The 24,665-nt window shown below is 35.9% G+C and overlaps 2 protein-coding genes across 9 annotated transcripts in view; one reads left to right on the top strand and one right to left on the bottom strand.

The window, feature by feature from the left end:
* The window catches only part of LOC115447346 (cartilage oligomeric matrix protein), a 34,529-nt gene extending 34,169 nt beyond the window's left edge, over window positions 1-360 (top strand). Inside the window, exon 21 of the mRNA XM_030174370.2 lies at window positions 197-360. Within this exon, the coding sequence (XP_030030230.2) occupies window positions 197-276 (80 nt within the window). The 3' untranslated portion in view covers window positions 277-360. The remainder of the gene's footprint in view (window positions 1-196) is intronic.
* A 6,248-nt stretch (window positions 361-6,608) lies between these two features.
* The window catches only part of LOC115447351 (transient receptor potential cation channel trpm), a 266,806-nt gene continuing 248,749 nt past the window's right edge, over window positions 6,609-24,665 (bottom strand). For 5 of the 8 annotated variants that reach the window (XM_037439440.1, XM_037439437.1, XM_037439436.1 and 2 more), the window contains 12 exons: window positions 24,249-24,371; window positions 23,730-23,921; window positions 22,132-22,218; window positions 19,626-19,815; window positions 19,288-19,420; window positions 17,405-17,547; window positions 16,631-16,799; window positions 15,585-15,758; window positions 14,922-15,110; window positions 14,419-14,537; window positions 13,864-14,033; window positions 6,609-12,419 (listed from right to left, as the gene is read on the bottom strand). In XM_037439440.1, the coding sequence (XP_037295337.1) occupies window positions 13,864-14,033; window positions 14,419-14,537; window positions 14,922-15,110; window positions 15,585-15,758; window positions 16,631-16,799; window positions 17,405-17,547; window positions 19,288-19,420; window positions 19,626-19,815; window positions 22,132-22,218; window positions 23,730-23,921; window positions 24,249-24,371 (1,689 nt within the window). In that variant the 3' untranslated portion in view covers window positions 6,609-12,419. Of the gene's footprint in view, window positions 12,420-13,625; window positions 13,833-13,863; window positions 14,034-14,418; window positions 14,538-14,921; window positions 15,111-15,584; window positions 15,759-16,630; window positions 16,800-17,404; window positions 17,548-19,287; window positions 19,421-19,625; window positions 19,816-22,131; window positions 22,219-23,729; window positions 23,922-24,248; window positions 24,372-24,665 lie in introns of those variants that run through there. The other 3 variants (XM_037439441.1, XM_037439438.1, XM_037439442.1) reach the window with 3 other exon arrangements.

The raw sequence follows: 24,665 nt of genomic DNA, 5'->3' as shown, positions 1-24,665 counted from the left end.
GATGGTTGACGTCAAAGGATCGCTTGTAAAAATTAATCCAAATACTTTTCGGAACACGCTTCAGAGAGTATGCTGCGTTGGCTCCAAAGAACATGTTTGATACTTTTCATACGTTCCCATACAATTATTTTTCCCACCACCCGAGCCGATCCTCGTGGCCGACCGGTAAGAAAATGACAATGTTTTTTGTTCCCAGACAAAATACCATCAAACATAGCATCGGAGCTGTCGACGCGGAATCACTTCGAGATCGACCACGATTTCTTCTACGCTTAACGTTACTAACATAAGAATACAGTATGTGTGATTGTCGCTATAGTTGTTAATTTCAATGTTTTAATAAATTTGTCTAATTTGAAATATGTTTTATTGCAATCCTCTTACGAAGTTTCTCCGCCCGCAACATTGTAGGCGTCTCGGGAGACAAAACTATCAAAGCTTAGAGTTGTATATTATTAAACTTTCCGGCATAACTTTCAGCTGATTGTGAAAATATTTTGTAGCTGTATTATGTATTTATTAATACAATAGAACCTGGTGTGTTTATCCTTTGAGATGAAAATAATAAAGTAGGAATGGGTGACGACAGAAGAGTAATAGAACACAAATCAGCGATTTTAAGATTATTTGGTTGTTTTTTGGCGCATATCTCCGAAAGCACTGAAGATTTACATGTCATAAGTGGGAGCAAAATATACTTTTGTATTTGTTTCATTAGAGTCGGATATCGGAAAAAAAATATGTGCTCGTACAAACTCGCGAGCTTACCTAGTTTTATATGTAATTGTAATTTGTTACATCCGATCTTCTTGGTAAAACGCTGATTTTATTCCTTCTTTCGATAGAAAAGACATAAAGTAACAACAAAATCTATTGCTGTCATTTTGACACACTTATATTTTGTAAAGCATTTTTATTTGAATAATTTATTTTGATAACCCTTTGTGATAACCTCTTCCCAATCTCGAATCATTTCTATGGAATTCGACAACGAAGATGATAATATGCCAGCGGTAAACCTAGAAAGCATAATAGGTCGTATCGATAATCAAGAAGACAAACGCTCTATAGACGACCGAAGTGATTCAAAAACAAAAACTCCACAGGACCAAAAAGACGGTTCAAACCAGAATATCAATATCGGTGAATCAAAAGACCATTTAGCAAGCACAAGTAAAACTAAAAACACGACGCGGGCGCGGCGCTACGGCTTCTCATTCATGACACGGCCGAGCTTGCCGAGAAAATCAAAGAGCAACGCGAAAATTATGCTGAAAAACATTGCTCGGGGGATTCCGAGAAGCGTTGTAGAGAAAAACAAAAGACAAAAGAGCGGTCTGAAATCTAGTCGGCTCAGCGGAAGGACGGGCAGGGCACGAAGCGCGGGAAGGGCTGGCATGTGTCCCCAATGCGGCCACCGCTGTTGTTTTAGGGCCAACGGGTATAACAGGGCGTACTGTTTGCGTTGCTAACTGAGTGCTTTTTCATAATTGTTACATTCATAGTTTGTTTTTAATATAGTATAAATTACATTTAGTTCTATGGTTGTAATTTTTAATAATCGTATATTTCTTCTTCGCTAAGTTGGAATATCTGATGGAATGATGTGGCCGATGTTTAATAGGGTATTTTAATTCAGAGAGTTCTTATATTTCTCAGCTGTTTTTGAAAAAATTCTCGTAGTTGAGCATTTAAAAAACTAAAAGGTAACGAACTTGTAGGCCCCAGGGCTTTTCTCTATAAGTGCAAAACTCATAAGCTATCGAGTTCATCATCACTAATTTGTCTTTTACGGTTGTCGAGAAATGAGCAGAGATATAAAACAAATATATAATCATGGACATACAATATCACTGTTATTGAAAATAACGTGAGCAGACTTCTACATTATCAAACTTTGTACACGCGAGTAACTCGATAAATGGATGAAATCCTCGATACACAATATAATGAAACGTAAACATTACCCCGACGCGACGTGTGAAAACATTACATGTTCGAGAATTCGTAAATCAGTTTTTAATAGCGACATTGACACGCTTCGTACTGATCAATGATCGGACCTAATGGGATATGTTTTAGTGTCATATATAGGCGTATTTTTAATAATACTAGGCATGGGCGCCGTCAATATTATTTTTAAGGAAATGCATCTGTATCTACACACTAATAGGTAATACATAACATCATTAAATTAATTTATTTGTTCAAATGAAAATCGCACGGGTATTTGCATATTATACTAAACTCCCAGCGCCTATGAGACTAGGCTTTAAACGTAGCTCTTTTCGTATGAAAAGCCTTACCCGGAACAAAATTCACATTGTAGGTACATTTTCTTGGGTTAAAAATTTGCCTAAATGATGTAAAGAACCTTAGTCTATTTGTGTACTATGCCATTAGGTACTTACTTTGGTTTTTGAATTTGGATAAAATAAAATATACAAAAGAAAATCTTGAATAAAATGATTGTGTTATGTTTAAATTGCAAGGAAAGTTTTCAATTGATTAGAAAGGCACTTCTCAGTTTGATTTTCTCCACTAAAATACTATACCAGCTCGTTAAAATGGAACGGACGGACAGCTCTAGGCTGAAAATCCTAGTAATAATGCCGAACCTCGTCCAATTACTAGCGATCTACAACTGGAAACCGCAACCATTGCAGTATACGTGTCTGATTCTAAGCTGCACAAGTATTACACGGGGCAGTGAACTCTTACTTCCAAATTTAAATTTCGTATAGTTCGTAAATTATTATAGTTCGTATACTTCCGAAATGATTATGTTATTTATTATATTAAATAATTCATTATTTAATATTGAAACTAAGTCATAAAGTAAACACTTTGCCAATGTCTGTTGTATTGTCTTTAAACATGATAATAATAAAAATGTGAAGGACTTTATTCGATAATTAGAGACAAACTGTATCAAAATTTTGAAAGGTTTTTAAAAATTACTAGATGATTATTTTTAAGACATTATTTACTCATCACGATTTACTTGAAATATCTTGGCTATTAGTTTATTTAACAACACGATACTTATATTTATATTGTATCAATTATATAAGTAGATTAGGGAAAAGTTAATAAAATCATAGAAACCGCTCTGAGGTCCTTGGTTCGAATCCGGGGTCGGGCAAAGTTATATGTATTGGGTTTTTCTGTTCAGTACCAGCCCTTTGGTCTGGAATTTAATCACGATATGGCGATAGTTTTGCCCCCAATCACATAATGGGATGGAACACACATAGCGAAATTGGATGCCCTGGTTGGACCTCTTCCTAACCCTTAGGGGACACAGACGTGATGTGTATTATTTATTTCTACAAAAGTACATTTATTGTTTGAACCATCGATTTAATTAAGTTAACCACTTTACTTCCAAATATCGGTAGTCACGTGCTCCGTTCTGCTCGTCGGAGCTCACGTGTTAATTCCGCTCGACTTTCACCAAAATTTAACTGGTTGCTTAATTAACATTTCGCAAATTCCGCACGCACGTTCTCATGAAATTTTGTGTTCGTTTTTTAGCTAAAAGTATGCTAGGCGTAGTCAATATTTTATGGTACCTCAGTAGCCCCTGCTTTTAGTTGCTTGAAACCCCATAGTGGCTTTAAAATTTAAGAGATTAAGCAGGCACTGATATAAATATTTTAAGGTTGTCTCTGGCCGGTGTAATACTGTTTTGGTCCCCGAAACGAAAAAGGGAAAGACAGAAACTTAAACCGTTTACATATAGACTGATGCAAAAACGGTAAAACATTGTAGGTAAAATGCTTTAGACACTATGCTATATAGTGCGAGGCTCACGTCGGTGGCTCTGTTCGCGCCTCTCTAATGCAGTCACTGCTTGTAAGTCTTGTATGAATTGACATGATTTATTCATCATATGTGCTGCTTGAAATGATATATTGAATTAAAAAGACCTAACAAAGGAACCAAAAATATCATATTTTTAATCAACCAGCTCTGCTCAGTAAGCATACATTTCTAGCAATAGCTTCGAGTTAATGTTAGAAATGTATCAGTACCATGGTACTAATAAGTACATAATAATTCCATGATCAATAGGTACACAAACACACACGCCTTTTATCTCTAAAAGAGTAGCCAGAGGCCCAACTGGTGGTGGTGCACCCACTTTCCGTCGTGTATATTCCGCCCCATGATGTTGTAGCGGTTGTATACGACTGTACCGGTGTAGTTTACCTGTATGTGTAGAATTTAAGAGTCAGTTGCGCTAGACTAAACACACTCTATGTACAACCGTTGAGTACAATAAACAAGTTATTTAACTCCGTGTTTCAATGAATGGTCACTCCCGCGTACTCCTTACAATGAGGTCGAGCCTATAGCCAGAATGGGCATAAATACCAGACTCTGGGCAGATACTGAGAAATACACAAAAATACTTTGCCCGATCTAGAGATCGAACATAAGACCTCAACACTATAGTCGTAGCGTAATAAAACTACGCCAACGAGGCAGTCTTCACCAAAGCACCTACGATTAAAACACGCTTTTACGAGAAATTCAAAACCACTCGTTTATATCAACGTTTTCAGATGAAGTGTACTAATTGGGGTTAATTCACTTCGAATATAGGTCACAATAAGACTATAAAATGGGAGTAATGCTCTCTATCTACGAGTATATTACATGAATATTTTACGGAGAGTGCCCCGCGGCGTTATAAACTGCAAAGAAAAATGAAAAGCATATTTTAGTTAGGTATATTCTTGTGATCTTGAAGAAATCTTTTATTTTATATACTCTGTTGATTACGCCGGCGAAATACTAGTAAAATAGGGATAATAAAGAGGTTATGACGTGAATAAATGTGACGGTTTGACCGATACTTGAGCAGCACATTTACTACTTACGGTTTATTTAGGATTCTTTTAATTTTAATTAAAAATAAACAGTGTTCATTGTGGCCAAATGTAAGCTTAAAGTTATTCAATCCCCTTAGTTATTCGTAGGTAGATTTTGATAATAAATATAACTTAAAAGGAAAATAAAGTAACACGCCATGTTGTGTTAATGTATGGATCGAATTTCTTATACTGATAACTTTATCTTTCATATAAAACGCAAAAGCGGCTCTCCCAAAGTATGACCTTTATTCTCATTGTGCGTAATAAGCAAGTAACGCACTGCGTCGTGTTTTAAACAATAGAAATTTCTGTACAGAATATCATTCCGCGCTAACTTCGAAGATAATGAAACACGGCCGTCTTAAAGATTTAGAGAAAATAATCTCTTAGTCATTTATTTTCTTGTTTGATTGCTTGTGTTTTTCACTGTGAAAAAAGGCTATTAATTATATCTATTAATCGAGAACAACAAACCAAGGTTGTAGCAGTTATAGTTTGAAAGTTCAAAGGTATACTTCACAGTACTAAAATGCGCTCTCAACATGCGATTAAACATGAAATAAACACGTCGGATTCAACTTCCTTCTCTACCAACATTTTTAAAGTAAGAGCTCTATAAAATGGTTTCGATATTGAAAAATGCGAGTGCAGTGTTCACGAATGTTGGCCGGGCAATAAAGTAAATGACCCAGCATGGCCGCGGGTGCCGCTGTCCGCGCCAATCTGCTTTAAGTGCTCTTTTACTCGCAAGTTTTATTCGGTAATATACATGTGTCGTGGACTATCCGTGTGGAAATTTTAGTCCAAGTGAGATTATATGGAATTGGCAGGTGCAAATTTGATTACGGACTTACTGGTGGCAGAATAACACCTGCCATAGTGTTGCGTTTCCGGATCAGCCTGTGTATATTCGTTTTCAAATAGGTCGATAATTGTGTCTGGCGTGGGATAAACGTCTCTCGTCAGTCGACATTAATCATCAGGTTCGGTGGGGTTACTATACCGTGCTATTATAATTATAATATAGCTTTTGCCCGCGGCTCCACCCGCGTGGGAAAGGTTTCCTAGGATAAAAATTTGCGCATAGCATTCGGGCGTAATGTAACTTCCTATTAGTTAAAAATAATCAAAATCGGTTCAGTACCCCGTACAAACCTACAAGCTCACACACTTTTCTACTTTATATTAGTATAGATTATGCGATTGCTTCTAGAGTAGGTGACTGCAAGGTTTCCTATTTGTGTGGGAAATATACCGATAGGAACAAGGTTTACCGTTTTTTCTGTTCTATATTTTAATAAATGGTTTGCGTTGAAAATACTTATTACATAATTCAATATTTTTTGACACGAGAAAATTATCGCAGTCCTGGCTTACTTTAACAAGGTTCTGTTATATAATTTTTTAAATCGAGTTATAATATATATCACATGCTTCTATTTCCGAAAAAAAAAATCCAATAATCCCGAAAGATAAATACAGGGGCACCATGAATTATTGTTTTTACATTTTATCAAAATGAAAATTATAAATCATATTTTTTCAACATAAATAAAAAAAAAAATTACATAAAACCTTGTTATAATGTTTTAAATTTAAATAAATAAAATATAAATAATAAATCAAATATTTTCGTCAGACCTGGCTTATTTTCAATTACACAAACTTGTCACAAATAAATGAAATAATCCCTGAAAAGGAAATTAAAGGGCAATAAAACTCATGTTTATAATATCACAAATATATTTATTGTATTATTGTACATACGTTGTAACACAGAGGTGAGACTGTCACTGCGGGGTACAATGGTCGAATCTAAATCCCAATAGGGACAACTCTTTACATATAAAACAGTAGGCAGACGTTTCTGTACATTGATTATATACATTTATCAATGTGCACAATTTGGATGTTTTAAAAAGGTATTTTATTTATCTGAAAGTGGAAATGTACTGCTGGGGCATTTCCCAGGAGCCTTGTTTACAGTATTCATTGTTTTATTATACAAAATTAATATAAAATCGCCACAAACCGAGCAAAGCAACATGTAATTTGTATATTTAAACATTGTGCCATAGATATAAAATTATAATTTCTTTGTCTTCGATTATACATTATGGAAGCGCGCATTTTATTTTGGTAAAAATCGTGACAGTATGTACAATAAAATGTAATTACTAATTAAATTAAGTAAAATACGCAATTGAATACTAAATTAAATTATTTTGTACGGAATTGTGCTATTTAATGGTCAAATGTGATTGACGAAAATTATTTCGATGCACTACTATCTAGGACTCAAATATTTTGAGTTCGTTATATAACATGTAAATGGAGATGATATAAGAAGCTCTTGTAACCCATTCGCTGACTATTTTAATACATTAGCTTTATTTCATTTGTGTATAATGTATGCAAGATAATGATATATCTAAGATTATCTATGGATCTGTGGATTATCTTTAGAAATTACTTATACGGTCCGTGTCACAAAATCAGTGATCCATTCTCTTAAGAGCAACGTCAATGTGCCAAGCGAACTTCTTCGCTGCAGTCCACAGATTTCCGAGAAGCTTAAAATATATTATGCTATCTCAAGTCCTTCTTTACTATATTAACGGCAACATAATTTTAATATACAACTGCTCTAGAGTTTAGAAACACAGTACTGTCAGTATTACATTTTTCAATGAAACAAACGAATAGCCGCAGAATGTAAACACGTAAGTATTCCATTTGTGGTTATTGCCGCGTCCCTTTTGATCTGGCGGGCGTTTACAGTTCTTTTACTAGCCTGTTTATGGCCGCGGCAAAATATCAACCGACCACCGAAAGCGAGGACACTCGTATTGATTACTTTGTGGAATGCTGTTTGATAGCTTGAAACTTGAATGTAGCATATAAAGATTTTAGAATTTATTAAAACATAATTGTTATAGCTTTGGAATTTGTATAGAAAAAAAAATGAATATTCATTCGCAATATACGCATTGGCAGTATGGTATGACGCAAGCCGGTTCTTAATTTAAAAAAATGTACGAATTTAAAAAAAAATAAAGCACAAGAAAACCTAATATACTGCCTCTATACGTAATTTTTTAAGTGTCGCAAAATTGATCGAAGGAACTTGCTTCATTTTCAAGGTTTTAATACTTTTAATGTACAGTACAAATACTAGATCCATAACTGGCTTTGTTTAAGTGGTTAGTTTTTTATGGCTTTGCTCTTTTTAACACTCAGTGCATAGCCGTGGCTCGCTTTGTGGATTATATCGCGGAAGCTTTACAAAGGAATATGCACGTTTATTTTGAAACTTGTGTAGAAATTGTGTTTTATTAACTGAATTGTACGCCGAGTTTAAAAGGTTTATTCTAGCGGTATAATTTCTCAACATAGGTATATTTTTATTTCGAATATATAATTTTAGAAGACCATATGCTTTATATGCTTTATTTTAAAATTTATAATAAATAAAATGTGGTGATTGGATGAATAAATAAAGTCAATATTAATATTTTATTACTTTATTGAAATTATTCTTTTTAAAATGATGGTAAAAGACATAGGTTCAATGTTCATCGGGGTAAAGTTTTCATTTATAGAGTTCAAATTTCGTATTTTTTTTGGTAAAATTGATTACTTAGTCAACCGGTGACGCGTATTAATATAAAAATTAAAAACGTTTACAGTTGCAATGTTAAAGAGGATTAAAAGTGTGTATGAGTTCCATTGCTCAACATCCGGATAATCCGTCTAAATGTTGGTGTTGTAGCTCGTGTAAACTATGCATGGATTCCTGAGAATTTAGTTTAAGCTTGGTATTGTAACTGCTCTCTTTCCGCATTTTTTAATTATTCATTTGGAACAGTCGAAACAGTTAAGACTTGGAATACATACTTTATGTCAGAACTTGGAATAGTCGAGGTTTGGAATAATATCTACGGCATTGATGTGATATGACAGGATTCCGTTTATATCTATAGATTAAAATAATTTATTGCATTTTCTACTTAACCGACGACTTAATTAGGTATATTTTTTATTAAAAATCATCTACTATACACAATCAATTCTTCGTTATTCCAATTTATTATATTTATATACAAATTTGAATGTATTTATGCGTGTAGTATGTATAATAAAACGGTAAAACTTGCACAAAATATTTGGTATAATTGAACACATTGTGATGAATTTTCAAATACTTGATTGCAAATTTTTAAAATAATTATAATTACATAAAATATTTCATATTTATTATTTCAAAGTATTATGTGTGTAGCGCTCAATCTGATTCTATATGTTCTTTTTAATAAATACATATAAAAGTATATAATTAAATTAGTTAACTCTTATTTTAGAAAAATCAAAATGACCTGCCTATATTTTGCAGCTATGCACGCTATAACACCTTTCAATGAAATGGATTTAGGGAAATTTAAATACGTAAAATAGGTACGTATAAAAATAATAATAATATGTAAGTATGTATTTTTTTATTAAATAGTCCATTTTTTTTAACTGTTTAAAATCTACATGCCAATCCTAAGATTTATTTTAATTGGTCAATATTTAACATAAATAGTGAATGAAAAGTGATTTAATAAGTCCTATAGCTATAGTAATAGACCATTGATATGTCCAAAGTCTAGAATTGAAAAAAAGTGTTATTGTTTAGATTTATATAAAAGCACAAAAAAATATCACTTCATTGGCAGGCTCAACATTTTCCAAGTAACGTTAACTGGAAAAATGTTTAATGAAGATATAAAATACAAAAACTTTAAATACTTCATTTTTTTATATTTATTACGAATGGCTGAACGTTTCGGGTCTTTGCAATCATAAGTAATTTCTTACAATGAAGCAATTTTATTTATGACATGGCAGCATGGTCTCTGACCTTAGCCGGTCATGTGGAACGAATAAAAAAAACATAAGTAATTTAATTTCAAGATGGCCAGTGTCCTGAGCGTAAAAATTTAAAATGAAAGTAAATCTTAATACTTAAGATACCTCTGGCTTCCTGGCTCGGTATTTAAGAAGAAATAAGTTTTGCATTGAACAATTATTGTGTAGTAATGAAGCGATGTAGTGTGCGAAGTCACGAGAATAGTATATAAAATGCAGAATGACGTAAAAATCTTTACATCTACTGTAACCTACGCTATTATTATAACTCAGTTCGATTTATTTTATATAACATTAACCATTTAACATTCTGACAACAGTATGTACATCGTGAGCACTAATACATGTATTGTCACACGTCTTCACCTCAGTTATTCGTTCTGAATCATAAAACTGTACAATTTATTATTATGAATTCATTGAATTGGGTCTATATTGCTTTTATATCTGAAGAATTAGTTTACGTTTAAAATAAAACTATTTTACGGATTTTGTCGCGGTTTTTTTATATTATAATTTTCTCTCTGCTTTTCGATAAATCTAGATATAAAAAAAAACGAGATAAAATCCTTTAAATAGTTTGATTTCAATGTCTAACATTGGCAGAAACGTAAGAAATGGTCTGCGTTTATTACCTACTATGTGAAATAGCTACGCCGTATATGAGTTAATGTTACCTAAATGTTTCTGATAAATTTATCAACGGACTTCTTGGTTATTTTATTAGGAAGTGCAAAATAGGCTGTCCTAGTATATGTACAGCCAGGGACAAAAGTAATTGAAAAAATAAAAAATTCAAATCGCCTTAATTTTTTATATCCTTTCTAACAATCGTTTTTTTTTATCTAAAAAATACTTCAAAGCGTTAAATTCATATAAGATAAACAAAAAAGTATATTTCAAGTTAATTTATAAAAGCGTTTTCAAGTTCAGGATTCGTTAAACAACACTTATGGCTAACTACATATCTACCCTCAATACACTGCAAACCATTTCATATGTTGCAATATCCTTAAAGTTTAGTGTGCGAAGCCCTTTAATTCATTTGTCGACGTAGAGCAAAATAAAATCGAAAAAGAGTGGTTATTTACTGACCACTTCGGAAGAGAGGTATCGATTGCACTTGGGAACATAGTTATAGATCACGCAGTTCAATATTGCTCTATTCGTTCTTTTTTAATGCTTTGAATGACGAGTCGAGCTTGCCGTACGCCTGATGGTAAGCGATACGACCGCCCATAAACAGTAGTAACACCATCCCACTTGAATTACAAAGTATTGTTTGGAATTCCACTGCGCTCGTCCTGAGACATGAGATGTTAAGTCTCATTTTGTCCAGTAGTTACACTGGCTACAATGTCCTTCAAAAAAATGTTAAGGAACATAACATATACTGAACATATTTGACTTTAGTAACTGTAAAATAATTGAGTGAACATTATGGAAGTCATATTTCAAATACTACAATATCCAATATAATAATTAACTTTTATCTGTCACACTGAAAATACTGTTACAATTTTCCTAGCATAAAATTATTTAATCAGCTATAAAAGCAATAACCGCAAAAGACCAATCCATTAAAACGCGGTTATCGATTTTAATATGAATGAATTGGATTATGTCGATTTAATGCTAGCAATTTTTTTTTATATTGTTAAAAGCCGTTTCTAGCTATTTAAAAAAAATCTAATAATTCGATAGCCTTCGCGCAATAGGTGATGGGCCGGAATTGGGACAAATTTTTGTATCCCAAATATTTTTGTTCGGCGTGTTGGGTAATAAGTTCCCCATACTTAAATAACAAGAATATGCTTGTATACTACCTGGGGTATGAATTAAGTAGGTCTATGGAGTAAATATAAACCCAATTCAATGGCGCATTACAAGATAAAAGCTAAATGGCTTGCATTCGACCGTGAGTCTACGGCACTAACATTATAGCATATGTACAGCGAAATTAGTAAAGTAAGAAAGATTAAACATTGCGTGTTTGGTTTAAAATGTTTGATGAGCGTATTCAGGATTTATTTGGGGGTCATGGGCCCTGAACTCAATGATCGTGGTCGGCTAGTTGTAAGTAATTAAGACTGTGTATTTATATTGTTTGTTTATTGATGCTGGTTTACTTTAATGCCAAACAAATCTTCATTAAATTAAAATTTTGCACAAATATTGTTGCAAAAAAAATACCGATATTGATTCCATATTTATATATTAGACATCTTGTTAAATTAAAGAACAGTCTAGAGTAAAAGCACCCCGAAATAAATTCCTAAATGCGCCTCCGTTTTTTAAGGTCAATAAATTTCATATTCAAAATTTTCTCTGCAGTTTGTCAAATTCATCAAAACTATGTAAAAATAAAAACCGCGGCGTACGCGACGTACAAAATTACAACAAAACGTTAAAATCGATGATATCTCTACGATATGATCAGTTTTAGAATTGTGTACGATTCAGTCAGCGGGAAACAGTTAAACTAAGTCGTCAGTAGCGAAAGTGAGTTCTTATACCCATTAATATTAATATTTGGTGTTATATTATTATTAATTATAATCCTTTCGCGTATCAGTCGAGTTCTTATTTGGTTGTTTGCTTCTTAGGAAGTGACGTGGTGTCCACCTGTGTAGAAAAATAATACCGAGTTATTTTTCATTTATTTCAAATAATTTTATATATGTTTTATTATTTCGACAATCGATTTTAATATCGATTAATATTTCGATACTTTTATACTGTCGTTATATTTGTGTTTAGGAATTTCTGTTTGTAGGAAGAGGACACAGAATAATTCGTCCTCAGATTATTGAAATCCAATTTAGCAGTAGTAATTATTTTCGTATAGACAGACAGACATACAGTCAGACAGACTGGACAGTACAGATAAAATATCTGTATATAGTGTGTAGTGTGTAGTGTGTACCTAGCACATGGTCTCGGGGCGCGCGGGCGCGGGCGGCTGCGGCTGCAGCGGCTGCTCGGCGGAGCGCTGGCGCGGCAGCTGCGACGAGTCCAGCACGATGGACGGCCGCGGCGGCAGGCTCTCGCTCACCATGTGTATATAGTGTGTAGTGTGTAGTGTGTACCTAGCACATGGTCTCGGGGCGCGCGGGCGCGGGCGGCTGCGGCTGCAGCGGCTGCTCGGCGGAGCGCTGGCGCGGCAGCTGCGACGAGTCCAGCACGATGGACGGCCGCGGCGGCAGGCTCTCGCTCACCATGTGTATATAGTGTGTAGTGTGTAGTGTGTACCTAGCACATGGTCTCGGGGCGCGCGGGCGCGGGCGGCTGCGGCTGCAGCGGCTGCTCGGCGGAGCGCTAGCGCGGCAGCTGCGACGAGTCCAGCACGATGGACGGCCGCGGCGGCAGGCTCTCGCCTCACCATGTGTATATAGTGTGTAGTGTGTAGTGTGTACCTAGCACATGGTCTCGGGGCGCGCGGGCGCGGGCGGCTGCGGCTGCAGAGCCAGCTCGGCGGAGCGCTCGCGCGGCAGATGCGAAGAGTCCAGCACTATGTCCGGCCTCGGCGGCTGGCTCTCGCCTCACCATGTGTATATAGTGTGTAGTGTGTAGTGTGTACCTAGCACATGGTCTCGGGGCGCGCGGGCGCGGGCGGCTGCGGCTGCAGCGGCTGCTCGGCGGAGCGCTGGCGCGGCAGCTGCGACGAGTCCAGCACGATGGACGGCCGCGGCGGCAGGCTCTCGCCTCACCATGTGTATATAGTGTGTAGTGTGTAGTGTGTACCTAGCACATGGTCTCGGGGCGCGCGGGCGCGGGCGGCTGCGGCTGCAGCGGCTGCTCGGCGAACGCTGGCGCGGCAGCTGCGACGAGTCCAGCACGATGGACGGCCGCGGCGGCAGGCTCTCGCTCACCATGTGTATATAGTGTGTAGTGTGTAGTGTGTACCTAGCACATGGTCTCGGGGCGCGCGGGCGCGGGCGGCTGCGGCTGCAGCGGCTGCTCGGCGGAGCGCTGGCGCGGCAGCTGCGACGAGTCCAGCACGATGGACGGCCGCGGCGGCAGGCTCTCGCTCACCATGTGTATATAGTGTGTAGTGTGTAGTGTGTACCTAGCACATGGTCTCGGGGCGCGCGGGCGCGGGCGGCTGCGGCTGCAGCGGCTGCTCGGCGGAGCGCTGGCGCGGCAGCTGCGACGAGTCCAGCACGATGGACGGCCGCGGCGGCAGGCTCTCGCTCACCATGTGCGACAGCGACAGCTCGCTCGACGCGTTCGTGTCGCCTGGTGGACATCATGTTTGTAGCATGGTTTAATACACAATTACACACATAGTGCCTACAAATAAAGATTTGTATAGATATTTAAGTTATATAGTACGTTTAGTCTTTATAAATTCTCAAATAATATAAATAAATTAGACTATAAAGAATTGGTCTCGTTGCTTGGATCACCTATTAATTAAAAATCTCGCTACCCTACCGCACCACGGTAGCTTTGAAACCTTGATGATATAATTAGTATTTATAAGAAATTTTATCTTAGAATAAAGATAAAGGGTAAAGAAAGGTCTTGTACGACTATATTATGACATTAAATACCAAAACGTTTGCATATAATAAAAGGCTATTAAATAATTCTAATGATTCACTCGTCCCAAATTCCTCACCCGACGGTTGCCTTGGTACTGGAAGTAGAACTTCACCACAGGAGTCTTCTCCTAACAGAGGCTGCAGCGGCGATGGCAACTCGCGGCTGTCGATAGCTGATGACCTTCGTAGCGAGTGCCTAGCGGATTTGAAATATTGAAACGTCATGAAACTAAATGTATAAATAAGTTAAGTAGAACAAAGTAAATTATAATTAAAACTAATTTATATTTTATGATTTCTTAAGTTTACGAGAATGTTAGCCATTTAAATTAAACTATTTTACGAATTTTATCAGTCATCAGGGGGACAGTCAGTCCACCCCGTGACCATGAAGGCTGCAAAATCTTCGAAACGTCGGGAGAAAAGTTAAATATTAAAACCGCGATAAAATTCGTAAAATAGTTTAATTTAAATAATTTATATTTATTAAAAAAAATATCTTTACACAATAGTAATCAAGGGGGGTCATGGTCCCCGTCGTCTCACCAAATCCGTACCTGTTCGAACAAACTAAACATACCTCTGATGCGGCAGTCGTCTATCGCTGACGGTGAGCAGGGTTGTCGTCTGAGGCGGCATGGGCTCGTCCGTACCACTGTTGTTGACGCACACGCTGATGCTAATGCCGCTGACTTCCCCCCGATCGTCGGCCGCGCCGTCCCCTGCCTCCTCCTCATCGTATCTGTCCAAGACAGACCCCAATTCTAGGCTACGGTTGAAATTCATGTTGTAGTTTGGATGATTAAGTTTAGGACGATCACAAAAGCTTTTGCGTAGCAGGCAATTTTTGAATATGTCCTTACTGCCAGATATTTAAATATAAATTGAGTATACATCTCAGTGGCGAAGCGTGAAAATTTCCGAAAGAGAATCCGATAGAACATATGAGTACTAATTAAAATGGATAAATGCGGTATGCATATCATTCTAATGATAATTATATTTAAATTTAAAGGGAAGGCGGTAGGCATCGGTTTATATGCACCCTTCGCCACTAATACATCTATAAATACGAAATTAAGTAATTGAAGGAGTGCTATTTTATTTCGCTATAGACTGTGTGAAGACCAATTATAGAAAAAAAAATTGCCTGAATGTTACTAATTTGGCATAATGTTAAGAGATCCTAACATTTTATTACGTTTCAAAGCGACATTGCACCCCACCACCGTTTACCACTCACCGCCGCTGTATCAGGTTCTCCATGATGATGTAGTCGTCCTCCTCAGCTCCTCGGAGATGCTCCTTCTCCATGAACAGGGCGAACTCTGGGTTGGACATCTCGCTGGCGTGCCGTCTTCGTATTGATGGAGAAGCTGCTCGGGCGGGCGATAGCAGGCGAGAGGTAATCGGTGTTCTGGTGAAGAAATAGATTGTGAAAAAAATATATAATGTGTTTTGTTACTACATATAACATTTTTTTTTTGAAAGTTTTAATGCAGATGTCTTTATTCTTATAATAATAATAATAATATCAGCCCTGTATTATATACTGTCCCACTGTTGGGCACGGGCCTCCTCTACTGAGAGGGATTAGGCCTTAGTTCACCACGCTGGCGTAGTGCGGATTGGTAGATTTCACACACCTTCAAAATTCCTATAGAGAACTTCCCAGGTATGCAGGTTTCCTCACGATGTTTTCCTTCACCGTTAAAGCGAGCGATAATTCACAAAGAAACACACATATTTTTTAAGAAAAGTCAGAGGTGTGTGCCCTTGGGATTTGAACCTACGGACATTCGCCTCTGCAGTCCGTTCCACAACCAACTAGCCTATCGCCACTTTCTACTTCTTTCTCTTTCTTATAAATACTAAAATAACCTTACAGTCAGTTTAAAGCAATAAAAAAAAGTCGTCGGTTGCTGTGGGACAATAAAGCAGCCGTAGCATTTCAACAGTGCGAAAACTTTCGTGAGAGATTCATTTTTAATATTCATCGCACAAGTTTTCATCCTTTGCGCGACATCATTATTTCAAGAAATATTACCATAAAGGTTCCGTCTTAAACGAAACTTACGCTTGATAAATTTAAAAGCGGTACCAAAAAACTCGTATCTTTTAGGGAATAAATCTTATACTAAATAAAATGTAATAATCAGACACTAGTTTATCGCAGTAGACTAAGACCAAAACTGTTTGAATAATAGAGGAAGCACGCGCTCCCTGCTCAGCAATGGGCAGTATATAATACAGGTCTAGTATTATAATAATATTGTAAATAATCCGTACCTGGGCGTGTGAGGTGGCGAGAACAGTCCATACACGGTCTCCAGTTCATCCGTGATGCTGGTGTACTCGTGCATGGCGAGCAGCAGGGACCGCGGCGCGCCCCCCACGCGGCTGCGACCGGACGGGATGCCCGTCGCGCCACCGGTCGCCTCCCAGCCCGACTGACGCCCTGCTCACGGGAAAGGTTGGGTTAATACATCGACGGTGGTGCTTGTACACAATATTGGAAATAGCTAACACAATCAGTAATAGAATAATCCATATTTAAATATCTTGAGGTTTGGTACCTATAAGGAATTAAGGTCACAGGCCCGCCTATCTATCCCGTCTTCGGGGGTAAATTCGCATTTTTGCATATTGTATTATCATAGCCGTTCTAATCGAGGGACAGTTTTGATGGCCATGTAGATAAATAGGGGATTTTTCGATCGAAGCTATCCTTCGAGTAGAACGGGCGTCATTGCAAAAGACGAATTCGGGGCCCTATTCCGTTTAAAGAAAATAAATTACTTATAAATTAAACTTACGATGACACTAAACAGAACAAATATTTCTTGATTTTATGTTAAATTGTAGTATACTTAACATTGGTATAAATTAAGTAGCGTGTAAATATACCATTGCTTGCGATAGACTTTTCTGTTCGACTCTGATCGATGGCAAATTTGAAGTTGCTATAATCATTCAGAATCCCGAAAACCTTTTTAGTATCGCACAAATGATCAAATAAATCGTTGTTCATAAAATAAGCCTGTAAACGCCAGAAGTCCTCACCAGTGACAGAGTTATGTACAGAGCCGGCGTCGACTGCGGAGTTGTCTGGCTCGGAGTGCGTCTGGCTGTGCTGCCTCCTGGGAGCCAGGTGTTGCGAGGAGTAGTGACCTCCCATGCCGCAGTCGTTGCCTCCTTCTGAACGCCTGTGACACGCTTCTCGTCAGATAGATTCCAATAGCTGATAGTTTTTATTTGTTGTGTTTTACCTTTAGGACGTTACGTTCCAAGTGTGTTTACATATTGTGTATACGGTGAGAAGAGAATATTGTTTTCATTTTTTGTATTTTATTGCCCGTACCTTAAAGTTCCTTATTAATGCTAAAAGAAGATAATTTTGATGTTGCATTCATAGAACAAATAATTGCAGTTGCCAAGAAATGCTGTAATTTTTTAGTTTAGTTTAGTAATTATTGGACCTTTTGCAGAATTCTTTCGCATAGACTATATTCAATTAGACGAGAAAGGTTCAACAAAATAAATCTATAATTAAACAAAAGAAATGTTTTTTGTCATCAAATATTTAACGTACTATTTAAATTGATAGTTACAAAAAGTTTACAGAAGAAGTAAGTGCAGTAAAAGCAGATTTGATACATTCAGTACTGAATATTTTAAAAAGATTTTTGAAACTTTCTTTTTTATTAAGAGTGCGACAAAAATGTTAAGAGTTTTAAAAAACGGTTTTTACGACATATACACTTTTAATACAGGATGCATTTATTAAACATTTTTAGACGTATGACAATGCGTACCGCAGCCATATTGGATACTAGCTATGACAGATGTCACTTGAAGGAGTACAGTGATAGAACAGTAAGATGTTTAGTTTAGTTTTTAGTTACTGATATTAGTTAGGTAGGATCAATTCTGTAAATATACTACAAATGACAATGAATTACTGACTTGGATCTGGTCACAAATCAACTTAGTGTCAGCATTGCCAAACTAAACACTTAGAGCGCCGTAGGAATTGTTGCCATTAAGCAAATACTGACGCCTGGTGACTAAGCAAGTTGTCGGGGTGTGAATAAACAAGATTTAACGCTTGGATGTCTCTAAACTGAGACATTTGATATTCAAGCTTTAAGGATAAATTTTTCAAAGTTAATATCTTCATTATATTTACCATTTTATGTATTGTTAAACCAATTTTATAAACACTTTAAGTATAGGTTAATCCTTCTAGTTTACGTCTCTCAGGTTCAATTCGCACGTAGAATGCATGATATATTTCATTGATGACAGAATTGATCCTAATCCATGTGCAAGTGTTAGCGAAACGAGTAAAATAAAGTGTACTCGTGTGTGTAAGCGATGTGTTACACATTGATCTAAACTAACTACAGCTATATACAAGCCAAGCCAGCCGCAATGAGTCAGTTTGACTTACTGTTTCCACAATCGTCTCCTAACAGATGCAAGAAAGTAACAGAAAAATAAATTGAAATTATAAAAACAATCGATGGATCATTGTATTAATTTTGTTGAAAATAAAATATCTTATTGCCGATCGGGTGATACTATTATTTTCTTCTCATGTGGTGATAATGGGCGCATATGAAATTATAAATGTACATGTCTTAACGGAACTTGGTGATCACTAATTTAATGATACAATGAAAAGCTACTACGTTGCAATCCTATTGTGTGGGCTAAGTTCAATGCTACAAATTTTAATACAAGTAGACTGCTTTATATTTATAAATCACAATAATATCTTGGTTTAGTCTTATTTAGGTGAAATTTAGGCCTCGTAGAACATTCTTCGATACCATAATACTGTCAAACTTGTAAATCTAGTTTCATGAAGACATGTACAAATCAAAGTTTATGACGGCCCTGAGTTCTAAGGCTGATGGTAGGTGGTAGGTGGTGACACTTACCGTCGCGTGTTGGCGGTGCGCCGGGTCCCGGCGGACGTGGTGCGCGGGCGCAAGCTCTGAAGGTCTGTAGGCATCTCTCGCACTTCAGGGAGGAACGCGTCGTCTATTGTAGAGGGGGCTGCTTGGGATAGGTCTGGATCGGGAAGAATATTATTGCAATCTTTTTTTGTAGTTTGGACATTTCTAAAATCAGTCTATTCAAAATATACTTGTTTGCTTTGAGGGTACCTAAATATTTTGTATTTTTTTAAATATAAAATAATCATTTAAATTGGAAATCTGGAATAACCAAAATATAGTTATAAAAAATATCACACTTAATATAACAAAAGTCGTACCTTTCTTTTCATCACTAGGCTCTGTTCTATTGCTATCAGAAGAGCGCTGTCTCGCTGGCGTGATTGAAGGCTGAGGTCTGACAACCGTCACGTCAGGACCCACGGCGCTTCCAGCGGATGATGTGGATATCGAGTCAGCCTCCGGCTCCTTCTCCGGTCCGCCTTCGGGCCCTGACTGGGGAAGCTCGTCCTAGATTCGGGGTAATCAAGGTATTGGAAAATACTACCAGTTCTTTGTTTTGACATGGGAGTTATTAAAGGAGTTTAAAAATAGATAGTATTTATGAAATAAAAAAAAGATGATTTAGGATATCCGTTTTTAAAGGTAACCCGTGTGCATGGGACGAAAAAATAAATTTAAATAGGAAATAAAGGTTTAATAAAAATATTCAAAGTATTGCAAATTTTTAAAAAGCGTGTCATTTGTAAGTAATTTGAAGCAAATGAAATTATTCTGTACAAATAACATCGATACATCGATTAAAGTGTAACAAGTTGTCAACATTGTTAAAATATTTTTTTGCAATGAAAAATGAGACAAAATTGTTTTACAGATTTGAACCTTGTCGAATTTCAAAATGTAATGTTTTTTGAAGCATACTTTCGAGGTGTAAGGCGGATCATATTTTTTTATAATCTGTAAATTATGATTTATGACTTATCACACTTTAAACTCAGGTATTGATATATCAACAGTTAAAGGTGCTGTCCCACACGACACAATCCAGAACATACTTACATGTGGATAGAGTTTTGGATAGTTAACAGTTCGCAAAGTTTGCCAATTATACGTACATTATTAGCTCCGCGTTGCAATGTCTGAACAAACAAATAGCATTTGGTACTTCTTGTTTATGGAAGCTATATACATAAGAGTTCGTTTACGAAGTTTGTTGATGTATTATATTTATATTTAACTATATTGTTAAGTTCTTTAGCATTAACTCTTGTTTACTTACGTTATTTCATATTATTGATTATTTTTTATCATAATTTAATTTTAATTATTTTTATTGTTCGCGAATAAGATTCTTTGAGTTGTTATATTTTTAATTATATTATACTTAGTTATGTTGCCTACTAGTAATATTTCCAATATGAGTAGTTTTATAAGTATATAAGATTTTAAATCGACTGACTTCATTTACCCACTAAAATATTATTATTATTAGATTAAGATAACTAATAAAGATAATTGTAAACCCACAATAATGATAATTTAAAACCCACAATCCTCAATTCTCACCGATAAGGTAATACCGAAATTCCAATAAATTGTGGTTAGAGAGAGTATAAATTACCAGGAGTATCGCAATAATTTGCATTCATAGCATCCGAAGTTCTGATACTCGTAATATGAATTTAATCGAATGTAGTCAGGGGGCAATTCCGTCTACGGGGGTATATCCGTCTTTGTGCAATTACGGGCGTTTTAATTGAAGGGTGGCTTTGATAGCCGTATAGGTAGAGTAAAAAAATCCCCTATTTACCTACAGGGCTATCAAAGTTGTCCTTCGATTAGATCGCCCGTGATTGCAAAAAGACGGACTAACCCCGTAGACGGAATAAGACGCACTAACTATATAGTGAGAATTTTAAGTTCTTGAAATATTTCAATCAAGTTACATTGAGGAAATTTTGTTACATATAAAAAATAATAAATCATATGACGCCTAAATAAGTATTGTGTGACTATAGTTTTTAATAATTATGTTTATGTAGTTAGTTATAGAATAATAGTAGCATATTCTATGTAGCAAATGGTAAGCACTAAGTTTTTTTTATTGAAAAGGTTTTTAAAAGATTTTAAATCATAAATCCTTGCATATTTTACTACATTATACAATTATATTTCGTCAGCTTTCGTAATTAATTTTGGGTAATTGTTACACACGAAATCCTTCCCACGTTCCAAATTGGATATTTAATTAAGAACAGATGCAAGGGAAAACGACCTGTATTTCTTATTTTATTATTCAAATGAAGCAATATTGATATTAATTTTTATTTGTATAAAAATTTTCTCGTTTTATTTTCCAGTTTTATTTAAGTTTGAAATTTTGGTAGATAATTCAATTGTAATATGGTTAATTCAGTTTAAATAATTAAACAATGAAATTGTTTTGTCTTAATTGTACATAGTTTAGTCGTACGTTCCCTAATATTTAATTAAATACAATAAAGTTCATAATTTAATTTCTATAGACTATCATGATTTTATTTCTCGTTTTACAAGTAAAATAATGTTTATAGTTTAAATTTTATCTGCTTATTATAGTTTTTTTTTATCTTACAATGGCTTCAAGTACTTACTATATTTCGTAATCAATTTAAAAAGGCAAAAAGATTTTTGTTAGTTAATTTTACCACAACTCAAAGTATTTACTAATTCAAATATTTACTTAATACACAATTTAATTCGTATACCGATTTTAATTCCTGCACATAAGTAATTCTAACTCCTTAATAACGCAAACGCGGAGCTAAACACACTGGAAGCGCTTACGTCGGAGGGCTGCGAGGCGCGCTCGTCCTCCTCTTGCACGGGGCGCACTGTGAACCGCGCCGCGCCCGTGTCACTGTCCGACAGCACCTGTCGCGACATCGCGTGTCACTCTCCGGTGTCGGATAAGCGGAGCGGAGAGTATAACAATCCATACTTATATTATAAATGTTAAAGTAACTCTGTCTGTCAAGCTTTTATGACAAAACCACCGAAATGTTTTTCATAAAATTTCGTGGAAAATAGTTTGAGGCCCTGGGAAGGATATAGGCTGAACTTCAAATTGGGTTTTTAATATATTATATTCGACTAATATTTTAAGTATATAAATTTATCAAACATTCGTGACTGTCTTAATTTTATAAGTGTCCTGTCACTAGCTATATTGAACAAAGATAAATGTTAATTGTAAAATCTCCGCTCCGCTTATTTCGAACATCCTCGCTTGACACATCTAGGCGTATCTGGTGTTTGTACGACTCCAGAGTTTCAATTAAGTGCAACTTGCTCACAGGAAATGTGATTCATCATGATTAATGTGCCAGTTAAAGTAGTTTACTAATTTATCGCGTACATTACGTGAATTCACCTATTTTTAACCGACTTCTAAAAAGGAGGAGGTTCTCAATTTGACTGTATGTTTTTTCTGTAAGAATTGAACACAAACACGAGATACGCCAAAGCACATCGAATTTTGGGGCAAATTTGCCTTTGTAACATCGAACACCGAATGGAGATTGTGAATCAAATAGCATTTGAAAAGCCGATGTGTTAAGGTGATATTATTAAATAATAATAAATAAATCAAAACACATTTTGAAATCTATTTTAGTATTATAATTTTGACGATATATTTTAAATGCTTCGACATATTTTACTGTCAATACCACCTAGAAACATCGGCGTAGTGTAAACATAAGAACATCGATTCAATGACATGCTCATGGATCACACGGAATGCTGCGATTAGTTAAGCTTCGTTTCCACTCCAACCATTCAGGAGCACATAAAAAATACAGGGGTTTTAAAGGATAATATTAAGTTTCATCACAATATTTTGGTGGCAAAGAAACACATTTTTAAATTAACAAGCTTTGGGCTAAATGCCAGAACTGTAACCCAATTTTTTTCATTTGTCATCAGGCAATTTTATCAATTTCTCAAAAGAAACATAAACAATACCGAAGTGACGTCCAAAGGTATATTTAACCCTGACCACCAAATTCATACTTCAGTAAAAATTTACAAAACTTTAAAGATTAGGTATCCGTATTTTCAAATATACCTATCTAACAGTGGCGATAGGATTTTTTTCCAAAAGGGATCCCGTCATAATAGGTACTAATATGCATGAATGGGATCTACAAATTGTTTTAATGACAATCAGATTTTAGATAAATAGGAAAGGGAAGCCGGTAGGAATCTGCTTATATAGACTTCGCCACTGTCATCTATAGACATGGAAATTTATTTATTTTATTTACTTTAGGTAACAAAGGACACATAACAAAATGTACACCTACAATACAATACTTAATACACATGTTTTTTTTTTATCTTTGATTCAGGACTAAGCACAGTATTAATTACTTTCATCTTACCTCAGATCTATCACTAGCGGTCCGTAGCCTGTTACCCCCAGCTTGGAAGGTGGGGGGAGGAGGTCCGAGAGTGTCAGTAGACCCTCGGTTCACGAGCGATGGGTGCGTCGCCATGAACCGATGTATCACGGCCAGATGGTTCATCGTCTGCTCGGCTATGTCTTCCAGTTTACGCAACCTGAACTCTACGCTCTGGAAATTAAGTTTATTTTAAATTTGTGCGGATTAAATAAAATAACGTAACTGTAATTTTGATAGGTATGACTTTTGTAATGAAAGATTTGTTACATTTCATATTTTCATAATATCAGATGCGACGGTCAATCTTAGTTGCAAAACTTATTTTCTTTCCATTCATACGGAAAGTTGTTTATGTATAATAATATATAGTGATACATTTAAAGACCGCGACATAACCGCCTATAAACACTAACAATATCACATGATTTAAGGTTATTGAACGAAAATTTCGAGATTTTCAATTAAACTATTTACACATGAACATATCGTTGCACGTACCTGCACCGACTGTATCTGACAGTTCGCTTTCTGGTTCAGATCTTCCATTTTGGTCGTGATATGCTCCACTCTGTCAGTCGTGTTTCGAACTCGCTCCTCTATTGAATTTGATAACTTTACTTCCTAAAAGCGAATTTTAGAACAAGAAATTATATTCCATACCCGTAATTAAAGAGGAAAATGCAATTAATTTAACAAAGTAGATAAAAAGTCAGTGGTTCTTTAAGTTTTAAGACTCTTCAAAATATAACTGAGTGTAATGTTTGTTTTATTAACTCCGTGTTTAAAATAGGTCCTCATTTCGGAAAATATTATAAAAATATAAAAAGCTGTAGTTACGTATATTTTGCTTCCTCAAAGTTCAAAATCTTAACTAATAACAGAACGGAATCCTAAAACTAACCCATCCATTTTAAG

The sequence above is a fragment of the Manduca sexta genome, chromosome 16, assembly GCF_014839805.1.
Source record: "Manduca sexta isolate Smith_Timp_Sample1 chromosome 16, JHU_Msex_v1.0, whole genome shotgun sequence".
Taxonomy (NCBI): Eukaryota; Metazoa; Arthropoda; class Insecta; order Lepidoptera; family Sphingidae; genus Manduca; species Manduca sexta.
The sequence above is the reverse complement of the archived record's forward strand: the minus strand, read 5'-3'. Positions and strand labels throughout refer to the sequence as shown.